This window comes from Aulonocara sp. 'chitande type north' Nkhata Bay, linkage group LG9, assembly GCF_057382095.1.
Source record: "Aulonocara sp. 'chitande type north' Nkhata Bay isolate Kocher_YH1m ecotype deep benthic linkage group LG9, A_spYH_male_GT1.1, whole genome shotgun sequence".
Classification (NCBI taxonomy): Eukaryota; Metazoa; Chordata; class Actinopteri; order Cichliformes; family Cichlidae; genus Aulonocara; species Aulonocara sp. 'chitande type north' Nkhata Bay.
Window position 1 is genome coordinate 15,261,610 of NC_141352.1, and position 22,867 is coordinate 15,284,476.

General features: G+C 42.4%; 1 protein-coding gene across 2 annotated transcripts in view; it reads left to right on the top strand.

The window, feature by feature from the left end:
* The window catches only part of cntnap2a (contactin associated protein 2a), a 409,058-nt gene that overhangs the window by 352,226 nt on the left and 33,965 nt on the right, over positions 1-22,867 (top strand). Inside the window, exons 18-21 of one of the 2 annotated variants that reach the window (XM_086306026.1) lie at positions 2,543-2,713; positions 13,799-14,017; positions 16,271-16,300; positions 20,677-20,913. In XM_086306026.1, coding sequence (XP_086162152.1) covers positions 2,543-2,713; positions 13,799-14,017; positions 16,271-16,300; positions 20,677-20,913 — 657 coding nt within the window. The remainder of the gene's footprint in view (positions 1-2,542; positions 2,714-13,798; positions 14,018-16,270; positions 16,301-20,676; positions 20,914-22,867) is intronic. The other variant, XM_086306027.1, reaches the window with a different exon arrangement.

Consider the following 22,867-nt stretch of genomic DNA (forward strand, 5'->3'; position numbering starts at 1 on the left):
ATCTTGGAAGCGCCCTTCACTATTCATTGATTCAGGTCTTGCTGTAGGTTTTCTACACACAGTGCATAAAAGAAGAACGGATGATTGCAGACAAGAGTTGACACACGACTGACCCGTCTGTCTGAGCCCGCCGGTGTTGTCCTGCTTGCTGTGGCATATGGCCGTTCATATAAAACTCCCTTGACAGAACCTTGATCAATAAACATGTGGCCCTGCCTTCAAACATCGCATATCAGGCATTACGGATGGATAGCCTAGTGTTTGCCATGTCTTAGTCAGAAAAGACATTTATTTGCTGGATCAGTTTGTGAAGCAGTTGTTTGATAAACATTTCAATATGGGAGTGATAAATGTGCCATACTGCCTCCAACCAGTTGCATCTGTGAATCTGGCACAAGTGCAATCCGAGGTTTATGCTTTGGCTTCTGTCTTTATTCCTCTAACACTGTTTTCTCTCCGACACTCTGTCAACCGCCTAATTTTTTTTCCCCGGTCTTCTGTTGGTTCTCACGCTTTGGATCCCTTTTGAACAATTTCTCCAACCTCCCACTTCTCTCTTTTCCTGCTGTTTCCTCTCCCTCCTTCAAAAAGAAAAGTTGTCTCCAAGCTGTATTTCTTTATCCCAGTGTCCTTCTTGCTCCTGTATCGTTGCAAGTCTTCTTTTTTACTCTCTTGCTCGAAGCTCTCGTGGTCTCATTCAGCGCATACCAATAAATATCAGAGGGCATGAAACTTTCATGTTATCTGTGTATTTGTGTTGGGGTTATTTTATGTGTGTGTGTTTGTACTTTAAGGGTTGTTTTTTATTGATGTAACGCACACAAAAGAAAATGAAGGTAATTTTTATGTATCGGTGTATCAATCTGCTCCACTTTTAATTTCCTATAGATTCTCATTCTAGTTTAAACTGCCACAAACCAGTGATCGTATATTTTTTTAATCACTTCTGCAGCCCTTGAGTCTTTCATGTATGACTCAGCATCACAGTAAACACGATGTTATTTGTTTCCTTTGCCTCTGCAGGAATCCCCCTGTTTAGTCCTGAATTAATCCTGTTCAGTAATTGGCTGTGCCTCCCATAGAGAAGTGAACCATAACCCAACTTCAAACGCAATAATCGCAACGACAGCATCAGTGGGTGGTTGTCTGTGTATGTGGGGGAATGGGCGTGTGCATGTGTGTGCTTCGCTGCTATCTACCCTTGCCCCTGGTGACAGAATGTAAGGCAGAGAGGAAAAAGGGAGAACCTCAGCCCTGTCACTGGGGGGATGCTTATCACACTGGTCCAGGAGACAGACACGGACGCAAAAAGATGCACGGGTGTTGGTGCATACATAGGTGACACAAAAAACACAGTGGGAATGCACTTGGACTCTTAAAATGGGTACAAGCTGACAATTTGGCAACTGTAAATCGTTAATGGAACTGTTAATTTATCTAAAGAGTGCAGTCTTGTCTTTTTTCATTGAAGGTGTCATCTTGGGATCAGTATTTTTACAGTCTTTAAGACTCAGAGGTAGACAGTGTCAGATTAGAATAAGAGTTAAATTAATCATCAGTAGCAGCCATACTCAGGTGCATGTTGTCATGTTTCTCTCCTGTGCACAGCTGTTCCTATTTCCTCAGGTTAGAGTGAAGGGTCTTAGGCCAATCCTCTGAGGCATAAAAGAGATATCACACCGCTGATAACACATTAGCCTTCACTTCCTCCACTTGCCCCTCATATGCCCCCCCCCCACACCGGGCCCTGTCCTATTTTTCCATCTCCTCTTCAATATTCCATTCTCTGACCTATGCCTGTCTGATTTCCACTTCTCAGCTGTCTTCTCCACTCCTCTTCTACTCCGACTGCTCCTCCTCCTCCTTCTTCTTCTTCTCTCCCCCCAATAATACTCTTCATCCTTCTTGAGTGATAGGAGCAAGACAGAGACACGGTGAGAGGAGGGAAGACAGGAGAGAAGTCACTTCATCAACCACAGTCTGATAATTCATCAGCAGCTGTTTAGCGTGCTGCTACTTTGTCTTCATTAGCTGGCCCTGCTCTCCCTTCATTCAAAAGTCATTAGTGAAGTTATCAAAAATCCCACATTTTGTCCATGTACCCTTGTTGCCCTTTTCATCTTCTCGTTTTGGAGATACAAACTTGTCTCTTTCTGCTGTTTTGATATGATCAACTTTCTGCTGCATGTGATTAAAGATGCAGGAAATTACTGTCTACTTTCTGTCCAAAACTTGCAGAAATAGACTTTTGAGTTAAGAATTTTTTTTTTATTGAGGAAATATCAAAATGAGCCACATTAACCAATAGACATGACATAACTATATAACAATATTCTATCCAGAATAGATTGATTGCTCCTGAACAAAATGAAAATGGCTCTATTTGAAATGAAGTAATTTCTACCGTGGATTTATTCAACAGCTTATCAGATGAGGATGGAATATGATGTTTGGTACAGTGCTAATGGAGCAGGTGTTGCAGATATGTGGAATGGCTTGGTTCGGAGTTTTGATTTTTCTTTTCTTATCCTTTTTTCCACAGATAACTACTGGAATGCAGCATCGTTCACGACTCCATCATCCTACCTGCACTTTGCCACCTTTCATGGTGAGACCAGCGCTGACATCTCCTTCTATTTCAAGACAAGCGCGGCCTATGGCGTCTTTCTGGAAAACTTGGGCAACACTGACTTCATTCGCTTGGAGCTCAAATGTAAGATTGTTTTGAATGATTCGGTGTGTGCACAAGAGCCATTCCTCTGTCTTTATCTCACTTTTTCCCTCTCTTACCCTGCCTTTTTCTCTACCCTAGTGTGAGATTTATTCCAGCAGTCCGTCTGATAATGTCGGGTGTAACCTGTCACGCACACACACACACATAGGCACAAAGGCTAATGTAGGCGCACACTCGAGCAACAGTCATTTACCTGCCTGATTACAGCACACGCTTTGTGTGATTGCATGAGAGAGCAATCATTTATATAAGGTAATTGGTGTGTGCAATAATTATGTCCATTATGATCCTCTGTTTAACCAAATCAGCCATTTTCAGGGATGACACAACACAAGCTCTCTCACACTAGGGCTGCCACAAACGATTATTTTGATAGTCGACTAGTCACCGATTATTTTTGCGATTAGTCGACTAATCAGATCATCATCCATTGGACGTACAGCGTACAGCTTATTGCACCAGCAGCATCTGGTCTTATATAACTATCATTAGCTTACAGCTTGAAGTGTTTGTGCTAACTAAAAATAAAGACAAGATGGTAGTTTATTAATTTTTAATGAAATTTGCAGATTATTTCGGTGAAGTTTAATAAACTCCTTGCTTTCTAAAATATAACAGGACACCGGAGTATATTCTCCAGCATCTCACACTTCTGACAATCAGCTGTCTGCTTGACAGTTTTAGCTGTGCAAAAACTATAACTTTAATCTCAGCCAAACCGATTTACTCAGGAACAAATAAAATACTAAAGAAAGCCAAACAATAACATTTTTAAGTTATCTAAGTGACTTATATATATGTTTAACCTGACTAGCGAAAGACGGCGGTGGGTTTGAAAACGATTTGCCGGGAGTCCGGTGTTCTCACGGCTCTAGTTAGCCTTGCCCCCGCCTAGCTAACGAGCTAGTGGGTAACAGACGTCTCCAAAAACGTCGGAGCGCTTTTGAAAATATGTGGTGTCTTGATAAACTGAGCAGATATTTGAGGTTTACACAGCTACATTCAAGCCTGAAAATATGTTAAACGTTTATTTTGTGCCCCAGAAAGAATAATAAGAGTAAAGTTAAAACTAACTAGCTGCCGCCATTGTTGACAGCTGCGCTATGAATTCTGGGACACAGCTTCTTCTTCTTCGGGGTTTAACGGCAGCTGGCATCCTTGTACATGCAGTGCTGCCATCTTCTGTTTCAGTCCGTTATTACACTCTTAAATCCTACTACCGGTACTCATTCCTGCGTCCTTTGTGATCTTACAAAGCTTCAAACGATGCGTCGACTATTAAATTAGTCGTCGACGATTTTAATAGTCGACATAATCGTGACTAGTCGACTAATCGTGGCAGCCCTATCTCACACACATACACAAACACAATGTGTCTGTCTCTCTCTTTTATTCAATACATTTTTCACAAATAGAAGCAGAGCCCTTACAGCCTTTTGAAACACACAATCATACACCCACTTACAATGGGCAAATTCTATTTACTTCAGTGTTCAGTGTTTACTATCACACAGATATACAAAAGCTTTGCACCAGTATGACTTTCTTTTCTTTTCTTTTTTTTTTTTTTGCCTGTCCCATTTGGTTCTTTAGCCATCAGAATTGTTGTCTGAAGACCAACAAGGATACCCAATGGATTTACTTTGCCAAATGGATCATCGTGGCATTACCGTATTGGTCCATTTGGTCGACCTTTTGTCTTTATTGTTTATTATATTTTATTTTCAGATGTTACAGACGGGACAGACATGAGTGAGGGATAGGAAAGGGAGAAAGAAAGAGGAAGGAAAAGAAAAACAGAAGGGGAGAGGGACAGTGAGAAAGGGGGGGGGAGAAAAAAAATCTCCTGGATCACCTGTTGAGAGAAGAATAGAAAACAAGCAAAAAAAACAAAACAAAGCAACATACTAAACACAACACCATCGCATTAATCTAGCTAAGTGTAAACAGCAGTAAATACTGAATATTCAATGTTGTTGTGCAGCACGCAGGACAGACAGCGCAATGTGCTTTGAAGTAGCAGCCAAGAAAGGTGTAATTTAAGTCTATGAGCAGTGAACACCCGTGTGCACACCTGTGTGGATCAGCGCGCTTGTATTCAAATGGTTTCCACATGTAATGGTCTGCTAGAGGGTGTAGAGAGCCATAGCCCCGTCCCCCAGGGCATGAAGCAGGCATGGAGGAGATCCAGGCCCCAAACATCCAGAGGCTCCCAGAGCACGAGAGCCCAAAGAGGACCACCGGAGGGGCATCCGTGCCACCCTCATGGGAAGGGCTGAGGCTCCCCAGACGAGGCGTCACCCAGTAGCCACCGAGCAGAAGCTAGAGGGGGCTGCACCGGCGTGCCCGCTGGCTCTGCCGGCAGCCAGCTGTGCCAGAGTGAACAGAGCAGCAGGCCCAGAGGCCGGAGGCCCGAGGGCCCCCCGCACCCCGGAGGAGGCCTGACCGAGCAACAGGCACCAGGCCCTGCCAGGTAGCCACTGGGAGTGAGCCGGTACATACCTGAGTGCCCAGCCCCGGACACCAAGAACCACCAATGCACCGACCCCTAAGGGCATCAGTCACCGGCAGGGAGTGTGGTGAGGGGAGATAGGCCTTGGAGGGCCTGGGAGTTCCCAGAGAGGTGGAGTCTAAGATCCGACCTGACATATAGACACAGACAAACAGGCACACACAGACACAAACATGCATTCCCACCCTCATGCACACATATACAAACACTCAGCACTCACCCAATGTAAGGATTGACATAAATGGACATGTACACACAATCACACTCCCCAAACATACTCTATACCCCGGGTCCAGGTACCCTCGCCCCCAGAAGGGGAAACAGAACCCAGACCCAAGAGATGTTACCCTTCCCCCCGGGGTGGAGGCAAGCAGACCGTCCCAGGCTCCGCAGCAGCAGGGAGGCCAATCGAACAGCTAACATCTCCTCCCAGCCCCCCCGCCCCAATGGCTAGCAGAGAACGGGGATGTGTGAAGACCCCATACCTCCCTCCTCCCGCTCATGTGTAGTGTTGCTGCGTGTTGTTCTAAAGTGCATTTAAAACAAGGGAGACCATGGTGCTGCTGCCAGAGAGCAGCAGGTGTTAGCACGGCCACTCCCAAGAACCCTCAATGTCTACATGGATTTAAAATTGGGAGGTGGGCACCAGCGCCAGAGGTAGGTTTGAGTACACAGACCGTCCACTGGACGCCGTTAACGTGCCCACCCTCAAGGCCCTATATATATGTGTGTGTTATGAGAGTGTAAGTATGACTTTCTCATGTTTTAGAATCCATTCACAAACACACACAGTCATATATGTGGTGTGTTAAAATAAAACACACACACACTTTTAGCTGTTATAAAGTTGGAGGGTGAAATCAAAAGCTTAAGAATTTGAGATCTGTGATACTGTGCAAAAGTTCTGAGTCAACATTCGTTATATTTTGCTTCAAAGCCAGACTTTCTTGTTTTTCAGGTGGTCTTGAGCCATAGTTCTCGATGCTTTCTGAAGGTCTTTCAAAGGTTTTCATCCATCCATTCTCTTCCGCTTATATTTGTCAGGGTCGCGGGGGGGCTGGAGCCTATCCAAGCTACCATAAGGCGAGAGGCAGGGTATACCCTGGACAGGTTGCCAGTCTGTCACAGGGCTAAAACTTAGAGAGAGTAAACCATTCACACCTACGGGCAATTTAGAATTACCAGTTAATCTAACCCTACTAACTGCATGTCTTTGGACTGTGGGAGGAAGCCAGAGTATGCAGGGAGAACCCACGTAAACATGGGGAGAACATGCAAACTCCACACAGAAAGGCCAGGTGGTGGAATCAAACTCAGGACCTTCTTGCTGTGACTCAACTGTGCTAATCGGGGTGCCACCATGATGCCTCTGTGCCACCATGCTGCCTGAAGGGCTTTCAAAAGTTTTCTTGGCTGGCTGTTTTTTCACTCATTTTCAGTCCAGTCCTTGTAAATGATAATTTTCAGCAAAATATTTTTTGTTAGTTAAATCACTTAAGACTGGCCAGTGAATTCTTCAAGCACAAAAAAGCCCCTAACCTTAAGGCTGAACCATTGTTGTGTCTACAAACAACAGACAACTTAACAGAAAACCAATTTTAAATTCTGTCCTGTCTTTTGTTACTAGCAGCCTGTTGCAGGAAAAAAAACAAAAAACAAAACATAATTTGTTCCCATTTCTTTAGTTGGATCTATAAAAATTGGCAAAGATAACACAGTTTGACAGGCATAAAATAGTATTTTTGTAACAACAAGGTGATTCCCAAAAAGCTATAATCCAAAAACTTGACACATCTCAGCATGGTGTGTAGCTTGTACTGAAAATGTGATGAGACTGAAGAAATAGAAGAGAAAAGATGAAGTGGCAGGCCTGAAAAGAACTATCTATGCCAGATGAACAGTTATGTCCTTAACAAATAGGTACAACAGTTAGGTGTACCTCTCTCAGGTACAACCACGTGTAAAACACAGTGTGATGGTTTGGGGCTTCATTTCTGTTATGTGACGGCTGTGGTCAGGCAGAAAAAGAACCCAAAGTGCAGACTCCGGAGACAGACGTGAACTCAAAAAAGGTAACAAAACTGAGACTCCAAAAACCAAACTCAGGCAAGCACACAGCATAGTAAACGGTAGATCACAACACGGACACAGAGAAACACAGGGCTCAAATACACAGAGGGAGCAATCAGGGAATGAGTAACAGGAGGGAAACACAGCTGGGGAAAATCAGGCCTAACGACACAAAGGAAGCACAACCAGACGCAATTACACGAGACAAGGACTTTCAAAGTAAAACAGGAAACATAACACAGACTGAACTTACAGACACAGACTCACAGGCAGGCACTACAACAGAGGGAACAGAGACGTGGGACCAGGGCAGGCACAGAGACATAAACCATAAGACAGAACTCTAACAAAGAAACCAAAGACTAGAAATCATAAATAATATAATAAACTCAAAACCCTGGGTCGACGACCCAGGCATCCTAACAATTTCAGCCATTTCAACTTGTGCTGTAGGGGATTAAGCCAAAATTCATGCAATTATGAATGCAGAAAAGTCTTTTCAGGTTGGCAACAGCTTCATTTTTCAGTATGTCATTGAGCCTAAACACACTGCCACTGCTTGATAGAAAAAAAAACATAGAATGCAACACATTAGTTCTGAATTGGTCCTCCAGAGCCCAGACCTCAATGTTAGTGAGGCAGTGAGTGATCATTTTTACAGAAAATAAACAAAAAGAAGCCAACATCCAAAGAAGAGCTTTAATTGTCCTTCAAGAAGCCTGAACAGCTATCCGTTAAGTCTGCTTAAAAAAAAATTACAAGAAAGTTTAGTGTAGTGGTAAATGTTCCCCCTGCACATTGTGACATGCTGGGCAAATTCAGCATATTAAGCTGCTGACATAACAGAACAGTGCAGATGTTTCATATGCCCTGAATATTGTTCTCTGCAGTGGAACAAAAGCCTGGCCAGAAAACCAAAACAATCATAAAATCTTTTACAGTAAAAACTAAAATAAATTAATTGATTAAATAAAACCTATTTTCATGCTTGCAGAACTGCTAAGAAAAAGATGTAACTTTTTGACAAATTGTGTTTGAACAAAGCTCAATTTATTACAAATTCTGGTTCCTCTGGTGGAAATTCAGGTCAAGAGATCAGTTCTGTCACTGGCTTTTATTGTGGATTACAAGATAAAGTGGAAAAAGTTTTAAATCTTGGTTATAATACAGAAAAAAACAAGCAATCAAGTTAAAATTTGATCCAGCACTAACCTTGGCGAATATACAAGACTGTTTGTCCTGAGCTTTCTGTGCTAGCAGTAGTTTTATAGAAGTATAGCAGAAGTGTAGCTGTAACTTTTCAGCCAATATTGGGTGAAGACCATGTAGAAGATTTCAGGAGACAGACAGTTACTCTAGAGAGCTGTATAGGGCCGTATAAGGTCCTTAACCCATTAGCAGGAATGGGTATCTTCTCCTTTGTGCAAGCAGAAGGATGATGAATACTGCCAGAACCCTGCAAATTGATCTCCAGCAGGCCATTGGTGTAAATGTTTCTGACCAAGCAATCAGAGACAAACTTCTTGAGGGCGGGTTGTCCTTTAGTAGGCCTTATGCTCACTGCCCAGTACCACTGAGTCCGGCTGGCATTTGCCATAAAATATCAGAATTGGCAGCTCCACCACTGGCACCCTTTGTTTTTCACACAACAGAGCAGGTTCAGCTGAGCACATGTGACAGATGCAAAAATCTGGAAAAGCTATGGAGAACATTATGCTGCCTGTAACATTGTTCATCATGACTGGTTTGGTTTTGGATCAGTGTTGGTCGTGGGAGGCATATCCATGGAGGGACACACAGACCTCAGCAGGCTAAACAAAGGCACCCTGATTGCCATTAGTTATCAGAATTAAATTCTTGGACCCACTGTTAGACACTACACTGGTGCAGTGGGTTCTGGCTTCCTCCTGATGCACGACATTGCCCGGCATCATGTGGCGAGAGTAGGCAGCTCCTGGAGGCTGAGAATGCATACTACCTGTCAGGTTGTACCTAAGATTCTCCAGGAGTTCTGTGATGCCCTGGTCCAGACCATGGAGGAGTTCCTACAGGACACCGTCTGTGGTCTCATTAGGAGTATGCACCAACATTGTCAGGCATGCATACAACCACATAAGGGCAATAGAAACCAGTAGCATTTTGAGTTGCTGCAGTGACATTTTAGCTAAATGGACTGGCCTCCCAATCGTTTTCATTGTTCCTAACACATTAGCCAGTCTATATCAGTATCCATATCCAGCATGATTTTTTCCCCCCAATGAGATCTGATGTGTTCTTCTTAGGATCTGATGAAAGCCTTCCTTTAATTTTTTTGAGCAGTGTGTACATGTGTGTACATATATGAAAACAGATATCATTTTGTCAAACATTAAAGCTGGAACAAACAGACTGTGACAAAGAAGAGATAAACATTTAAAACATCAATCAATGGGGCAGCTTTGCCCAACCCTCATTTCACAGACTCTTAGTCCGCTCTGAGAGCTTTGATTGACGTGTCATGCAGCGGGTTTCTGTGATCATGTTCAGTGGCTCAAATTAAATTCCCCGCAGCCACAGTGGTGCCTTTCTGATCAAGAGTTTTAAAATCTAGGGCTTTTATTTAATCTCGAAGCTGCATTGTGAAACGGGTTCCTGGCACGGCATGGCGGTCGATTGATGACTAATTGCATTCATTGGGATTCATTGGGATTCAAAGGGATTTGAACATTTGGTGTCAAAAGCGCTTGCTGACCATTTCCTGCTGGTGCACCTGGCCCACCATTTTGTGTCAAAATGCCAACCAGTGAATAGACACAAAGTCGAATTTTGAGCCAAAGTGCTGTCTAAAGCCGTTACACTGAATGACATTATGTCAGCTAGTTTGCAGTCTAAGAGCTCCGTGAGCTTTTTTTCTATCCAAGTTCTTTCTTACACACAAATACTCATCTACAAAGAAAAAAAATCTATGTGCTGACACTATTCTGTACATTTGAGTGCTGAAAAATGCTCAAGGGGTTTGGTATTTGTTTTTTTCCAAATGCGTACTTCATAATACACACACACAGACACACACAGATACAGTAAATATGTGGTCTGTCACAGTTGCAGAGTGTGTGTGTGTGTGTGTGTGCTTGTGTGCGTGCTTGTGTCTCCTGAGGCTTTCAGAATGCCCCCACATCGATTTCCTCTCTCCTCTCTCTTGCTATCATCTTGCATTTTGCCCCACAGCACCCGTTTAGACACACAATCCAGAAATTACTCGCATGCACACTCACACACACATAAACACACACATAATCTTTGCCCTCTCGTTGGCGCAAAAAACCTCTATCTGCTGCAATCCAGTCAGGGCATGAAATGACTAGCATTAAGCTGGAATAGCATGGTTGTGCCATTCCAGGAGCCCAAAGCACATAAACACTCAGTGATACACACTTTAAACCCTTGGACAAAACACACATTACTGTGACCTCAGCAGGCTCAAAGACGCGAGGTGGACTCTATTCATTTTCCAATCTTAATAGGAAGAAATAGGCATAGGCACATTTGAGATTTATTCAGAATCGTAACCTCGTAACTAGACTGAGAACAGATGGAGAGATCCCTATTAGAAAAAAATTGACTTGTGGGATGTTTTGTGCCAAATTTTATATTTTTAAAGGCTGCAGCTAAGAAATGTACTTTCCAGCTGGAGACATGTCCTTCCAAAACTGTAAAGTTGTCTGTTTTTCTTGTGAAGACTAGTCATTTACGGTTTACATATGGAGTATAGGAGTGTGCCGTGCCGCTTTTGTCACATGTCAGACTTGTTAAAGCAATATCTACTTAGGAGTAAGAATATTTTTTCAGCCTCTTCTTCAGAGCTCAGTCAAAAGTTAATCTTAATCTCACCATATCTGTTCTCTGCGCACGCTGAGAAGCTGTCGGCATTCTTTGTATTGCATGCACTTCCTTCTTTTGCTGATAAAAACTGCTTTTTTCTTTTCCCAGCCTTTAAGAAGTTTAAATCTCGCTTCAGCCTCTACAGCAGCAGGTTTGCTATGCCACTTAGGGTTGGCTCGCACTTAAACCGAGCCTCCATCCCCCAAAAAACACAAAAGGTCCAGCCCGTTCCAACGAACCCTCAAGTTAAGAAAAAAACACAGAGCCAAAGGCTAACAAAGCAAATGAGAGCAACAACAAAGAGTTTGCCAGTCTAACAGAAAAGCGATCGAAGAGATAATGCACTGCCAGCCTTCTGGACAAAAAAAAAAAGATGAAGAACAGCAAAATTGAACCTCACATTAGACAAACGCACAAGCACACCCACACGAGCAGTGATCTTTCACACAAAGACGTTCAGTGGCTTTCACTATTTATCATCATTTGGTTGTGCTGTGCTGACGCATAATTTAAAACTCGGCTCTTTCGGCCTCCATATTAAAAGATTAATAGAAAAACAAATAGCAAAAATAAAAACCTAAGCGTGGCTTTTTTGTCCTTTTTTAGGCCAACGTGCAAAGTGTAAGGACACAACACAAATATTACATTTACACACACACAAGCATTTACACTAGTTACATCCATCATCTATGCAAATAGATGAGGCGAGCTCTGTGCTCTGAGGGCACTTTAGTTTTATTCGCGCCCGTTGACAGGAGGTTGTAGGGCATACGTCTTGGTTTGCAGTGCCACTAAAACAACACACAAATTATCAAACACACACACGCATCTCATATATGACGTTCAGCATTGTTGTTGCAGCATTACTAAAGCTTTGTTTCTGCTGGGGTATTGTGATGTATGTTTGGCCGTCTTTCACCATTTAAAATAACTGATGTCTCTCCTCCCTGCCCCGCGGACCTGTTCTGTGCATACAAACATCATTAATTCAGTATACTAAAGGCTGTCAGAGGCCTTATACTGCGTCTCTGTTTGTGTGTGTCTTTGCTGAGGTTGGTGTGTTTGTGTATTGTTGGCGTTTAAATGATGAAGCACTATTTTTTTCATGAAATTCATCTGATAGGTTAATGTACTCAGCACATTCAGGCTTTTGCTTGGATCATTTCATTAAATATTGTGTGCAAGAAAGGGTTCGAGGAAAAATGAAAGAAGGAAGAAATGATATAAGGGAGGCCAAAGTCACAGGTGGGTCTGTAAAGGCAAGAGAATAAACAGAAGCATAAAGAAACCACCGATGAAGGGAAAGTTTGAACCAAGCGAGCAAAGGGAAACATAAAAGAAAAAGGAGGGTACAAACAAGCAGGACAGGAAGGAATAAATGGAAATGGATAGATTTAATGTAGAAATGATACCAAAGGCCATGGAAGAGTCACTGAAAGATAAAGGATAATTAGATGAAAGCAATATGAAAAGGAGAAAAGGGCCAGAGACATTGATTAAACAAAGGAAAAGAAGTAAGCTCATTTCCCCATTGACTACAGTATAAATTTATTCACTCTTAATATCTGAGCCTAATGAAGCTATAATAGAATGGTAACATATCAAGCTATTTATCACCACTCGGGCTGCAGCACACTGGTGCCAGTACCGACCATATGCCACCATCCAGGATATAAAGCTTTTATACATCAGTCTCCAAACATTAAGGAAAAGTCCATTTGGGTTTTAATACGTCAATTCCGAATGATCTTTCCAGCAGCAAGTCTAAAAGAGTCCTTTAACATTTTGCTGAGGCATTCAGTTAGTTAACACATTGTCTTTTATTTACAAGGTAGAGAGACTTTGCAATTCTCCTCTATTTAAAAATGTGTATGTGATAAGGTTTATTATGTGTGACTTGTGGAGTCACACATACTCACAGAGTATCATTGTGCAGATGCAACATTGCAGACAGGTTCAAAGCAGGACCAGGCAGCGACACACAATGCAAAACAGCCAAAACTGAAATTTACTGAAGTCAGTCACACACAAAGGTGGTTCAGAAGCATCAATGAACGTTTTACCTGATCATGGCTATAAAAGGTAAACCGGTGCCCCCTCTTGGTCTACTGAGATAAATTAGACTATTAAACTGCAGAAAAGCACTAAAACTTTATGACAACCTACTGTCTCATGGACACACACAATCAAATCAACTCAGCTCAAGATAATGAAAAATTAATCTAGTAGATAAACAGGACCGTTTTGCACTGTTCGCTCTTTTTGTCTTCTTTCTATGGAACCTTTCCCTTCCTTTTTTTTTCACACACACCTTTCCTGACACGTCTTTCCAACTCTCAAGCAAAAGTAAGTCTAAAAAAACAGGGAAACTGCAGCAATATGACTTTGTCACAAAAAACCAACCGTTCCTGGCGGTTGGTGATATTAGGCCTGTGCAAAAGCTGTGAGCAGTCATGTAATGCAAAGCTGAAATCTATACAAGCCAAATGAGTGGCCTTGAAACAAATGAGCCATTAGATTAGAAATTTAATGCATATCTACCTACAAAGTGAACTACAGCAGAACAGGGGGTGCTGGATTTTATAAAGCTGTGAATTTTTTGGAATTTTTTCTTTCTGCAGCTCCTAAGGTGGTCTCCTTCTCCTTCGATGTCGGAAATGGACCAGTGGAGCTGATTGTGCATTCAGCTACATCCCTCAACGATGACCAGTGGCACCGTGTAATGGCTGAGCGTAACGTGAAAGAGGCTGTCCTTCAGCTGGACCAGACGTACAGGACATCCAGGCTTGCTCCCGCGCAGGGACACACACGGCTCGAGCTGTTCAGCCAGCTCTACGTGGGTAAGACGCACACCCTCGCTAGCACATCATCTAAACAACCCTCGTGTTCAAGAGCGACTCGTGTACACACATTTGATTGCAATTTGCACATTTAATATCCGCTTTGCGAAGGACGGACACTCACGCAACAATTATGAGCTCTTAAGTGCGGAAACCAAACACTCCAGCACACATCATCCACATAAATGTAATTGGATTCAACTGTTAATTAAAAAACTTTCTGTACTGTCTGTTTTGTTGCTTTTTTTTAAATAATGCTGTTGCCCTCAAATGCTGACAACCTCCATGAGAACGTCTGATTGTCTCACAAGTTAAAGATGTACCAGCTTTACTGGAAATCACAGCGTTTTCTCTTAAGCCAGCCACTGCTAATTAAGTTAATCCAAACACACACACACACACGCAGGTTTTACACTTAATGATAGGCACGCATCCTTGGAAACTCATCCATGTGAGCGAACAGACTTTTAATAAATTTAAACATGATTGGGTGTGAGGCCATGTTACTCACAGAGCTCATTTATTTAATATGTTAATACTGTAAATGTCTTTGCATTAAGATACTGTTGCATAGAGGGGATCAGCTATTGGATTTTCTCTGTCCCTGCATCCTTTAATTATGGATCAGTTATCAGATAGACAAAGCCTTTATTATCACAGAAGCTGTGCATAGCTATTGGGTAAAAGGTCAACCATCTATCTCTCCAGCGCAGTGCTTCTCGAGCTCATCAGGATTTCAAATGGAAGATTTGTCCAGTTTTCTCACTGCGCTTTCACTTCTCTGTCTCATTTCGTCTTTTGTGCTGAGCAGTCAATACGCTATAGACCAAACTCCAAGGCTAAAATAGTTTTAGGGATTTTGCGGATAGAGGGAAAAGTGCTGAGGCGGATCACACACTTCCTACTATCTCATTGGAAAAAAAAGTTCAGCCCAAAGGAGATTGTTGCAAATTCCAATCAGGCCTCCCAATGTGATAGCCTCAAACCTCCTGATCCCCGTCTATAATATAATTTCATCGTCTCATCACTTTTGCTGATTTGAGCGCTGCTGAAATATCCTCACCTTATCATGTCCCAATTTGCCTCTCAGTGTATTTGTACTTTCTTTTAGAGAAACGGGAAGGGGCAAAAAGGGTCTTTGTGTGACTCGTGGCTATGAAACCGGGAACATTATGGCTTTCAGATATATCTAAGGCCAATTTGCATGTCTGTATTCTGGCCTTTTAGCTTAGGCCTGTGCGCGTGTCACCAGATCTCAAGGAATAAAAATACTGTAACAGAGAGAGAGAGAAGAAGTGAGAGAGAGAGAGCAATGGATGGACTGCATGTAACAACACCAGCAGAGGTGACATCACCTTCCTATATCTGATCTCTAATCCCCGCTTAATCCTGATTTGAGGATTTCTTTGAGAAGTTAAAGTGTTATACACAGGAAGTGACCCCCCTCTACACTCAAGGGAAGTAGTTTAGATTTGGCCTCCGACATCCAGAAAAGATAGAGATCTTCTTTGTGTTTGATCAAGAGATTTGGAAAGAGTGGGAAGAGCCCTGCAGGCAACAAGATTTTGTCTCGACTCTTGATTCCTTCATATTACGGAAGAATCTCCGCCACTGCACGGCTGTCAATGACTATTACTGATGCAACTGTTCAAAGGCGCTGAGCTAGAAAATAAAAAATGAAACCCAAAAAACTTCAAAACTGTGAAACTTTGAAATTCTACTGCAGCCATCTTTGTTTGAAAGAGTTGACTGTAAAGGCACAAAAAAGAAAGTGAGTTCTCCACATCTACAACATGGAGGTTTACCGTGTTCGTGTGTTTGTCTCTCTATCATCTCCTTTACTCTTTCTCAATCAATATGCTCCTCATCAAGCATTTGATTGCTTTAGTGTTTACTGCACAGTGGCTCATTTGCTATAATGGCCTTGAGCGTAAATGTTATACCATCAGCATGCTGTCATTTACTTCACATTGTTAACTTTTAGCTCTCCAAATACGTGTTCATAACTATAAATGGCACCGCAATGTATTCATTTCGTGGCCACCATCTGCTCTTTTTTGAATTCCGTCTTGATTAATGCTCACTATCACATTGATTTTTATGGTTTTGCATGTTTTTGCTCATGACTTGATTGTTTTGTCTTTCTTTTGTGCGCTGCTCTTTTCTTTCCCCCTCTCCACCCCCGTCTCTGCCGTCGTGAATCGACATCGTGCTTGCTTGCTCGTCGCTGCATGCATGCGACACCTGTCACAGGGAAACCAGCCTCGCTCACCTGCCAAGACAGTAGGTAACATTTACTGAGTACAGCGAAATGTCTCTGTGACACTGATACAGTTTTCACCTCACCTACAGCTCAAAATAACTGTGCTTCTGTTAGTTGATTCAGATTTTATGGCAGCCTCACTTTAACAGTGGTTAAAGTCAGTATTAGTCTTCTAAAATATCAGTGCTCATGCTTTGATTGCCTGTTGTTTGTTTTTTTTGAGTAGGGGGGTGTGGGGGGGGGGGGGGGGTAGACTGATGATAAGCACCCAAGTCTTCTAAATTACAGCAGGTGGCAATTTAAGTCAGTACTCATATATGACTTCCTTTTATAAAAAGCGAAGTTATTATCAACCTTTTAGAGAGATGCTTTAAAAAAACAGTGTTATAACCCAATAGATATGAAGCATGTGGCTGCTGATATGAGCTTTTTTTTTTTTATCATAATATCCCCCTCTGGAAATGCCAGTGGGTTAGGAATGCTTTTGAAATGGCATTTAGACCCAGTGAATCAAAACACCCATCAGAAACTAATACAAATTGAATCCTGAAGTGTGCTTCTAATAAACACTGAGCGTGCGAAATACTGTAGTTAAAGATATCTCCAACGTTGCGAACAGCAAAGAGAAAGAAAAGCACATGCCGCCATTCGGCTTAACCACTTTTAAAATGTTAATGGAAGCAAATCTGCAGCCGATTCTTATTTAATTTAATTCATCTGAATATGCCTCCACAGAAGAATCCACATGTGGCGAATACTGTCAGTACAGTGTTAAAGTGCATACTGCAAGTTTATTCAATGCAAAGTCTTTACTTAGTAATTCAGCATTCACACTGATACATCCATACATGCAGTGAAGGTTAAGCGGTCACATATGGCTTTCCTTCTAATTTGCCTGCTACTGCGTGTGTTTGTGTGTGCGTGTGTGTCTTCTAATGAAAACAAAATGTTGCTTAATTAGGACATCATTACAAGGTAACATCCTCTTGGGGCACACACGTTACTCCCATAAATGAATTGAGCCATATATATACATTTCACTTTAATAATTGCTTATGTTTTGAAATATATGTATTAATTACAATATTTCTGTGCAGTCATGTGCTGCTGAGACTGTGTGTCAGATTGTTTGTAAGCCTACTGCTAATATTGAGAAAATGAAAAGTCTGGTAGTCATGTATACACCGAGTGAAGCCAGATGTTGAAACTAGGTTGCAACAAAGGGTATAGAGGCATTTTTTGTTTTTTTTTAATATTAAGAAGCTGATTCAACTCTAACAGACAAAGTCTGCTTAAGGAGGGCTGGAGAGGGCATAATCCACAAGACCTTCAACCAGTAGACTAGAGTGTCATTCTTATGCCTGGCTATTATCTTATGCCGGGCTCACACTGTGCGATTTTTTTCAGTCGCGCGATTCAGCTCCTGCTCAAACTGCACGATTGACTCGTAGGGGTTAGAAGTTCGTAGGTCACGATGCAGGGTCTCACACTATACGGCCCATTTGGTGTAAACTAAAGCATATCATCCCAAACACCTCATACCAACTGCCAAGCACGGTGGTGGAGGGAGGTGATCAACAGCTTAAGCTTGGCTGAAACCGGGTCATGAAACTGGACTATAATCCCAAGCGCAGCAGCAAATCTACAACAGAAGGGCAAAGTGAAGCAAAGAAATAATGCTGTAGTGGCCCAGTCAAAGTCTAGACAAATCGCATTGCAAATCTCAATGAACTGAAACAAACATGCACAGAAAGGTGGACAAAAATTCTGATGAAACCTGTAAAGTCATTTCTGCTAAAAAAGTAGTTCTACAAGCTACTGAATCATGCAGTGTACTTCTTTTTCACGTTTTTTTTAGAGTATATGATGATTTCCTGAAAAAGGCTAGAAAGCACATATGTATGTTGTACATATACATAAGATTAAAGATATGCTGAATACACAGGTGTTTGCAAAAATGTTAAAAATAAATGTAATGAAAATTTTAAAAAGTAAAGTATACAGTTTTAGGAGACAAGTCTAGTTGATTTTTGCCTTAATCACCAAAGCTCTATAAATGTATACTATTGACTATTAATTATAAAGAACTATAATTACATACAGAGAAACGTCGTGTTTACTAATATACGTAAAACTTGGGCCTGTACATATAAAAATGCAGAACATGCATTGGTGTTTTTCTTGCATGTAGCACCTATTTTGAATTACCCCCACAGGTTTTGATTTAACTTTTTTTTTTCTTATTCATTGAACAGCCCCGCATCTCCTCCTTTTGTATTTGCTAGGGGGAGTAGGATAAATATTCAGGTGCGAGGTTCACATCTGGTTCAATTTAACTTACGGACAGATGGCATCACATTTTCTTCAAGCACACTTTGGAAAAATGCAGACTGCATTACTGAATCAGTGACTGCAAGCTGCCCACTCCCTGAGGCAGTGAAGGAACCCTAAACTACTCTGTTCCTCCACTATGCTTTACAGTTGGTGTGGAGGGTTTTTTTCAAATAAAGCTGCCTTTATCCTGTGCCAAACATGTGGCCAAACAGCACTGTCATTGATTGCTTTGTCCTGAACAGATCAGTGCAAAAGACCTATCTAAGCCAGTTGCAAATAGTTGCTGCTCATGCTTTTTTTTCCTGGCACACCAACCCATGTAGGTCACATCTGTAGTTTGACATTAACTCAGTTGCCTCCAGATCCTGTGATTGAATTCAGAGGTTTTTGGTGACTTCTTTTTTTACATCAAACATGCTGGTTGGGCTAAATTTGCTAGGATATCTAGTCCTGGACTAACTATTTAAAATCGATGGGACTGGTGGTTCCTTACACTCATATCATAATATGTCAGTGGGTTTTTTTCTTTCTTAAGGTCTTTGAGAGCTTCAGGCATAATTACGCAACAGACTTTGATAGGAGAGAGCAAACAACATGTCAGAGATTTCAATAAAACTGCACCTAATCTCCTGATCTCCTTAGATTGGAAAGTGTGACTGCAAGTTATCAGTTTTGTTATTTCTTTGAGCATATCGCCTTTATTGCTGGTTCAGATCAGCTCTATTATTTTGGTTATGTGTCAAACAATTATTTCTATTTCTGTACTTACTTTTTTAAATGATTGTAACTGTGATAAGCCAATATTGACTGCGGTCACAATCAGTCAGGCTCTATTACACAGCGTTTGTGAGTAGCACAGAAACCGTATGCACCTGACTGTGCGTGCGTGCGTGTGTGTGTGTATACGTGCCTGCCCCGGTCTCCGCAGGCTTCGGAGCCTGCTGTCCATTTAATCAGAGACTGATTCAGACCTGGGTAAACAGGTGGCAGAAACCTCCAGCCAATCAGTACTACAAAATAGATTAATTAAGGGGCCTACTAAAAGTCTAATTCTTCATGGGACTGAAAATAGGAGAAAGCATGCAAAAGTTCAGCTGCATCCCAATACGTGAATAATGTATCGGCTGGAGAAAATCAAAGTACATGTATTAGTAATCTTATTATGCCTCTATTGTACCTATGTGGGCAAGCTAAAATTGCATAAGCGAGAGTGCAGCTGTTGAGGGACGACCCCGCCTGCTAGAATGTGTGTTCACATTTCCTTTACATGTCTTCCTGAATAGACACTCTTCCTTAAGCCAGACGATGCCCTTGAGATGTTTTACAGTAATAACTAAAATGACCCTCGGTTCTCGTCTCCGATAGTGCGCGCAAGTGTGCGTGCTTACGTTTGTGTTTACCCACACAGAATATTTATGCTCGGTGGGTGTGTTTGTGTATTTTTGAATCTATACCTGTGGGTGTATATTTATGAGTGTGTTTATTGCTGTGGTCATTTAGGTCGACATTAATCTATTTAACACCCCTACTTTGTCCAAGTTAATGGGTAGTTAGACTGTAATCGTGCAAGGCCAGAATGACGATGGAAGCACTTTAGAAGAATGGCTATCGACACCCCAAGGCTAAGCAGTAATGCTTACATTGACTCATTCAAATCAGGTGCGCACTGTGCGGCATTTTTAAAACGTGTGTGTTCATCTCGAGCATGTAGTTTACGTGCATCCGCGCATCCATTTGCATGTGTATGCTAGTGCGAGGTTCATTAAGAGACAGTGTTCATTAGGCTGTTGCAATTACTGAAGAAATCAAACGAGTTGAAGGTTGTTTCAAGAACGGCGTCACAGTCAGAACAATTAGCGTGACATCAGTGGCTTCCTCCAGGCATTAGGATATTAATGTTTCTAAAACAGATTAAAATAGAGCCTCTTGCATTCAGAATGACTTTTGCGACCCTGACTTCCAGTTGTCCTCCCTTCCTTCTCCTTGTTTTCTTTTCTCCTGACGCTACATATCCTTCCCCCCTCTGCGTTCCCTCCTTCCTGCTCCTTCTTCCGGTCCTCAGGTGCTGCAGGGGGACAGCGGGGGTTCCTGGGATGTATCAGAGCCTTACGAATGAATGGCATCACTCTCGATCTGGAAGAGAGGGCGAAGGTCACACCTGGGGTCAAGCCCGGTTGCCAAGGCCACTGTAACAGTTTTGGGATGTACTGTCGGAATGGGGGAAAGTGTGTGGAGAGGTATAACGGCTACCTGTGTGACTGCACCGCCACCGCCTACGATGGTCCGTTCTGCACCAGAGGTAAGAGGCATTTTCAGACAGGCAATTTGACTCTATTTAAAGACAATGTACATCTGGCTTTTCTTTGTCCTCAAAACTTTCAGTGCAAAACAAATGAAATTTTCCCTCTGTGGGTTTTGAAGGGGTTTTTTTTCCCTTTTACATCAGGTTTTGTTTTCCCATTTCCTGGCCTTGCAGGACTGCTTTTCTGCTCGGAAATTAAGGATGACACACTGAGCAATAATCCTTCGGCTAACATTTTCTCCGACAACTTTTGCAGGCATATTTCTGAGATCATGTTATCATTTGCGCTTTCTCTTTTATTCACAAAGCCAGAGTCAAACAGCACCAGGATTACCGCTGGAGTAGTTGTGTTTCAATGAGCTTCATTCCCCGACAACCCACCGTGATTGTCGCTGCGCTTTGTGATCGTGCCCCACTTCCTATTCAGTTTGGCGCTGTCGTTTTTGAAAGTGTTTGGGCTTGCGATAAAAGGCATCGATTGAGGGTAATATTATGCTTACCCACCAATTCTCCCTAGAGTGCTCTCGCTGAATGCTGATACTGTGCAAATGCAGAGCTGAGAGATCAAACTCAGAAACAAAGCGTGAGTGACTTCAGTAAGAGGTGTGTCTAGTGATCTGATGTTTTCTTTGAAGATCACAGACAAGCAGTGTCACACTGTAACTCTGCTTCTGCGCTGTTGCATATTGCTAAAGCATCGTGTTTGTTTCACCGGGATTCATTAGATACACTATTAAAGTTCTATTTCCCAAAACAAGTTTTCATGAAATTCTCTCGGGAGAAGAGCAGCGGCGCTGTCAGAGGCTTTCTGCTCGCTCCCAGTCAGGAAGTTGATCCCCGACACGTGAATTAATTTGTTTCCTAAAGTCGAATGGTGTTTTCCCCCCTGTGTTCTTGGCAGGGGGGTGACAAGATGACAGAAAGGCAGAATGTGTGTCTTGGTGTGGGCTTGCGTGCGTGTGTGTGGTGTGGAGGAGGGTGACAGTGTGTGGTGATATGCTAGTGTAAGACATGAAAAGACCTCCTCAGAATTCTGTCATAACCAATCAGGCATTTCAGGATTTAGAGAATAAAGATTACTGTGTGTGTGTGTGTGTGTGTGTGTGTGTGTGTGTGTGTGTGTGTGTGTGTGTGTGTGTGTGTGTGAGAGAGAGAGAGAGCGAGAGAGAGGCAAAGAAAGGGAGAGAGCACACCCTTGTGTCTATTTGTTTTTGTGCAATGTTCCCTCTAATTTTTTCACGTGTCTGAGCGAACACACAAACTCCCTGAGCGGTCCTTTAGACGTGTGCACTGTGGTCACTCCAGCATTGAATCTATCCAAGTTTAGGGATGGGTACCGGTATCTGACATAAACGGTAGTAACCAGACCGAAAAGCAACGCACATTTCAGTGCTTTTTTTTCCTGAGATGTCACACACTTTGGATTCTAGCCAATCATTTTACCTTTGCAAGTGTAGTAGGCGGGCCCAGGTACGTACGTTCTTTTAGAGCAGAGCTACAGATTAAAAATGCCCAAGGCGAAGCGGTCAAATTCTGGCTGTACTTCACAGCAAAAGATGCAAACTCAGCAGCCTGCAACAAGTGCTTTAAGGTGATACTGTGCAAAGGAGGTAACTCCTCGAATCTGATGAATCTGATGCCACACAAATTATTTGTGCCACTACAAAAAAATAATTTCTGTCCACTATGAGATAAAGGAGAACAACAGCCTGATACCTGCTGGCCTGAGAGAGCGGAACCGGCTGTTCAAACCCCCCCAAGGCTGCCCGCTGGAATCGCAATGGAACGAGGCGCAACCTCTCACAACGAACGTAATATGGTCAACACCTTGGAGACGCTTACAGCTGCTGTGAAGGCTCAAAACAACACCATTGAGCGTACGGGGGGATACATCAGAGAGAGGCCTGCTCAAAATGAGACCCTTGAGCGACAGTTGGAATACATCGCGGAA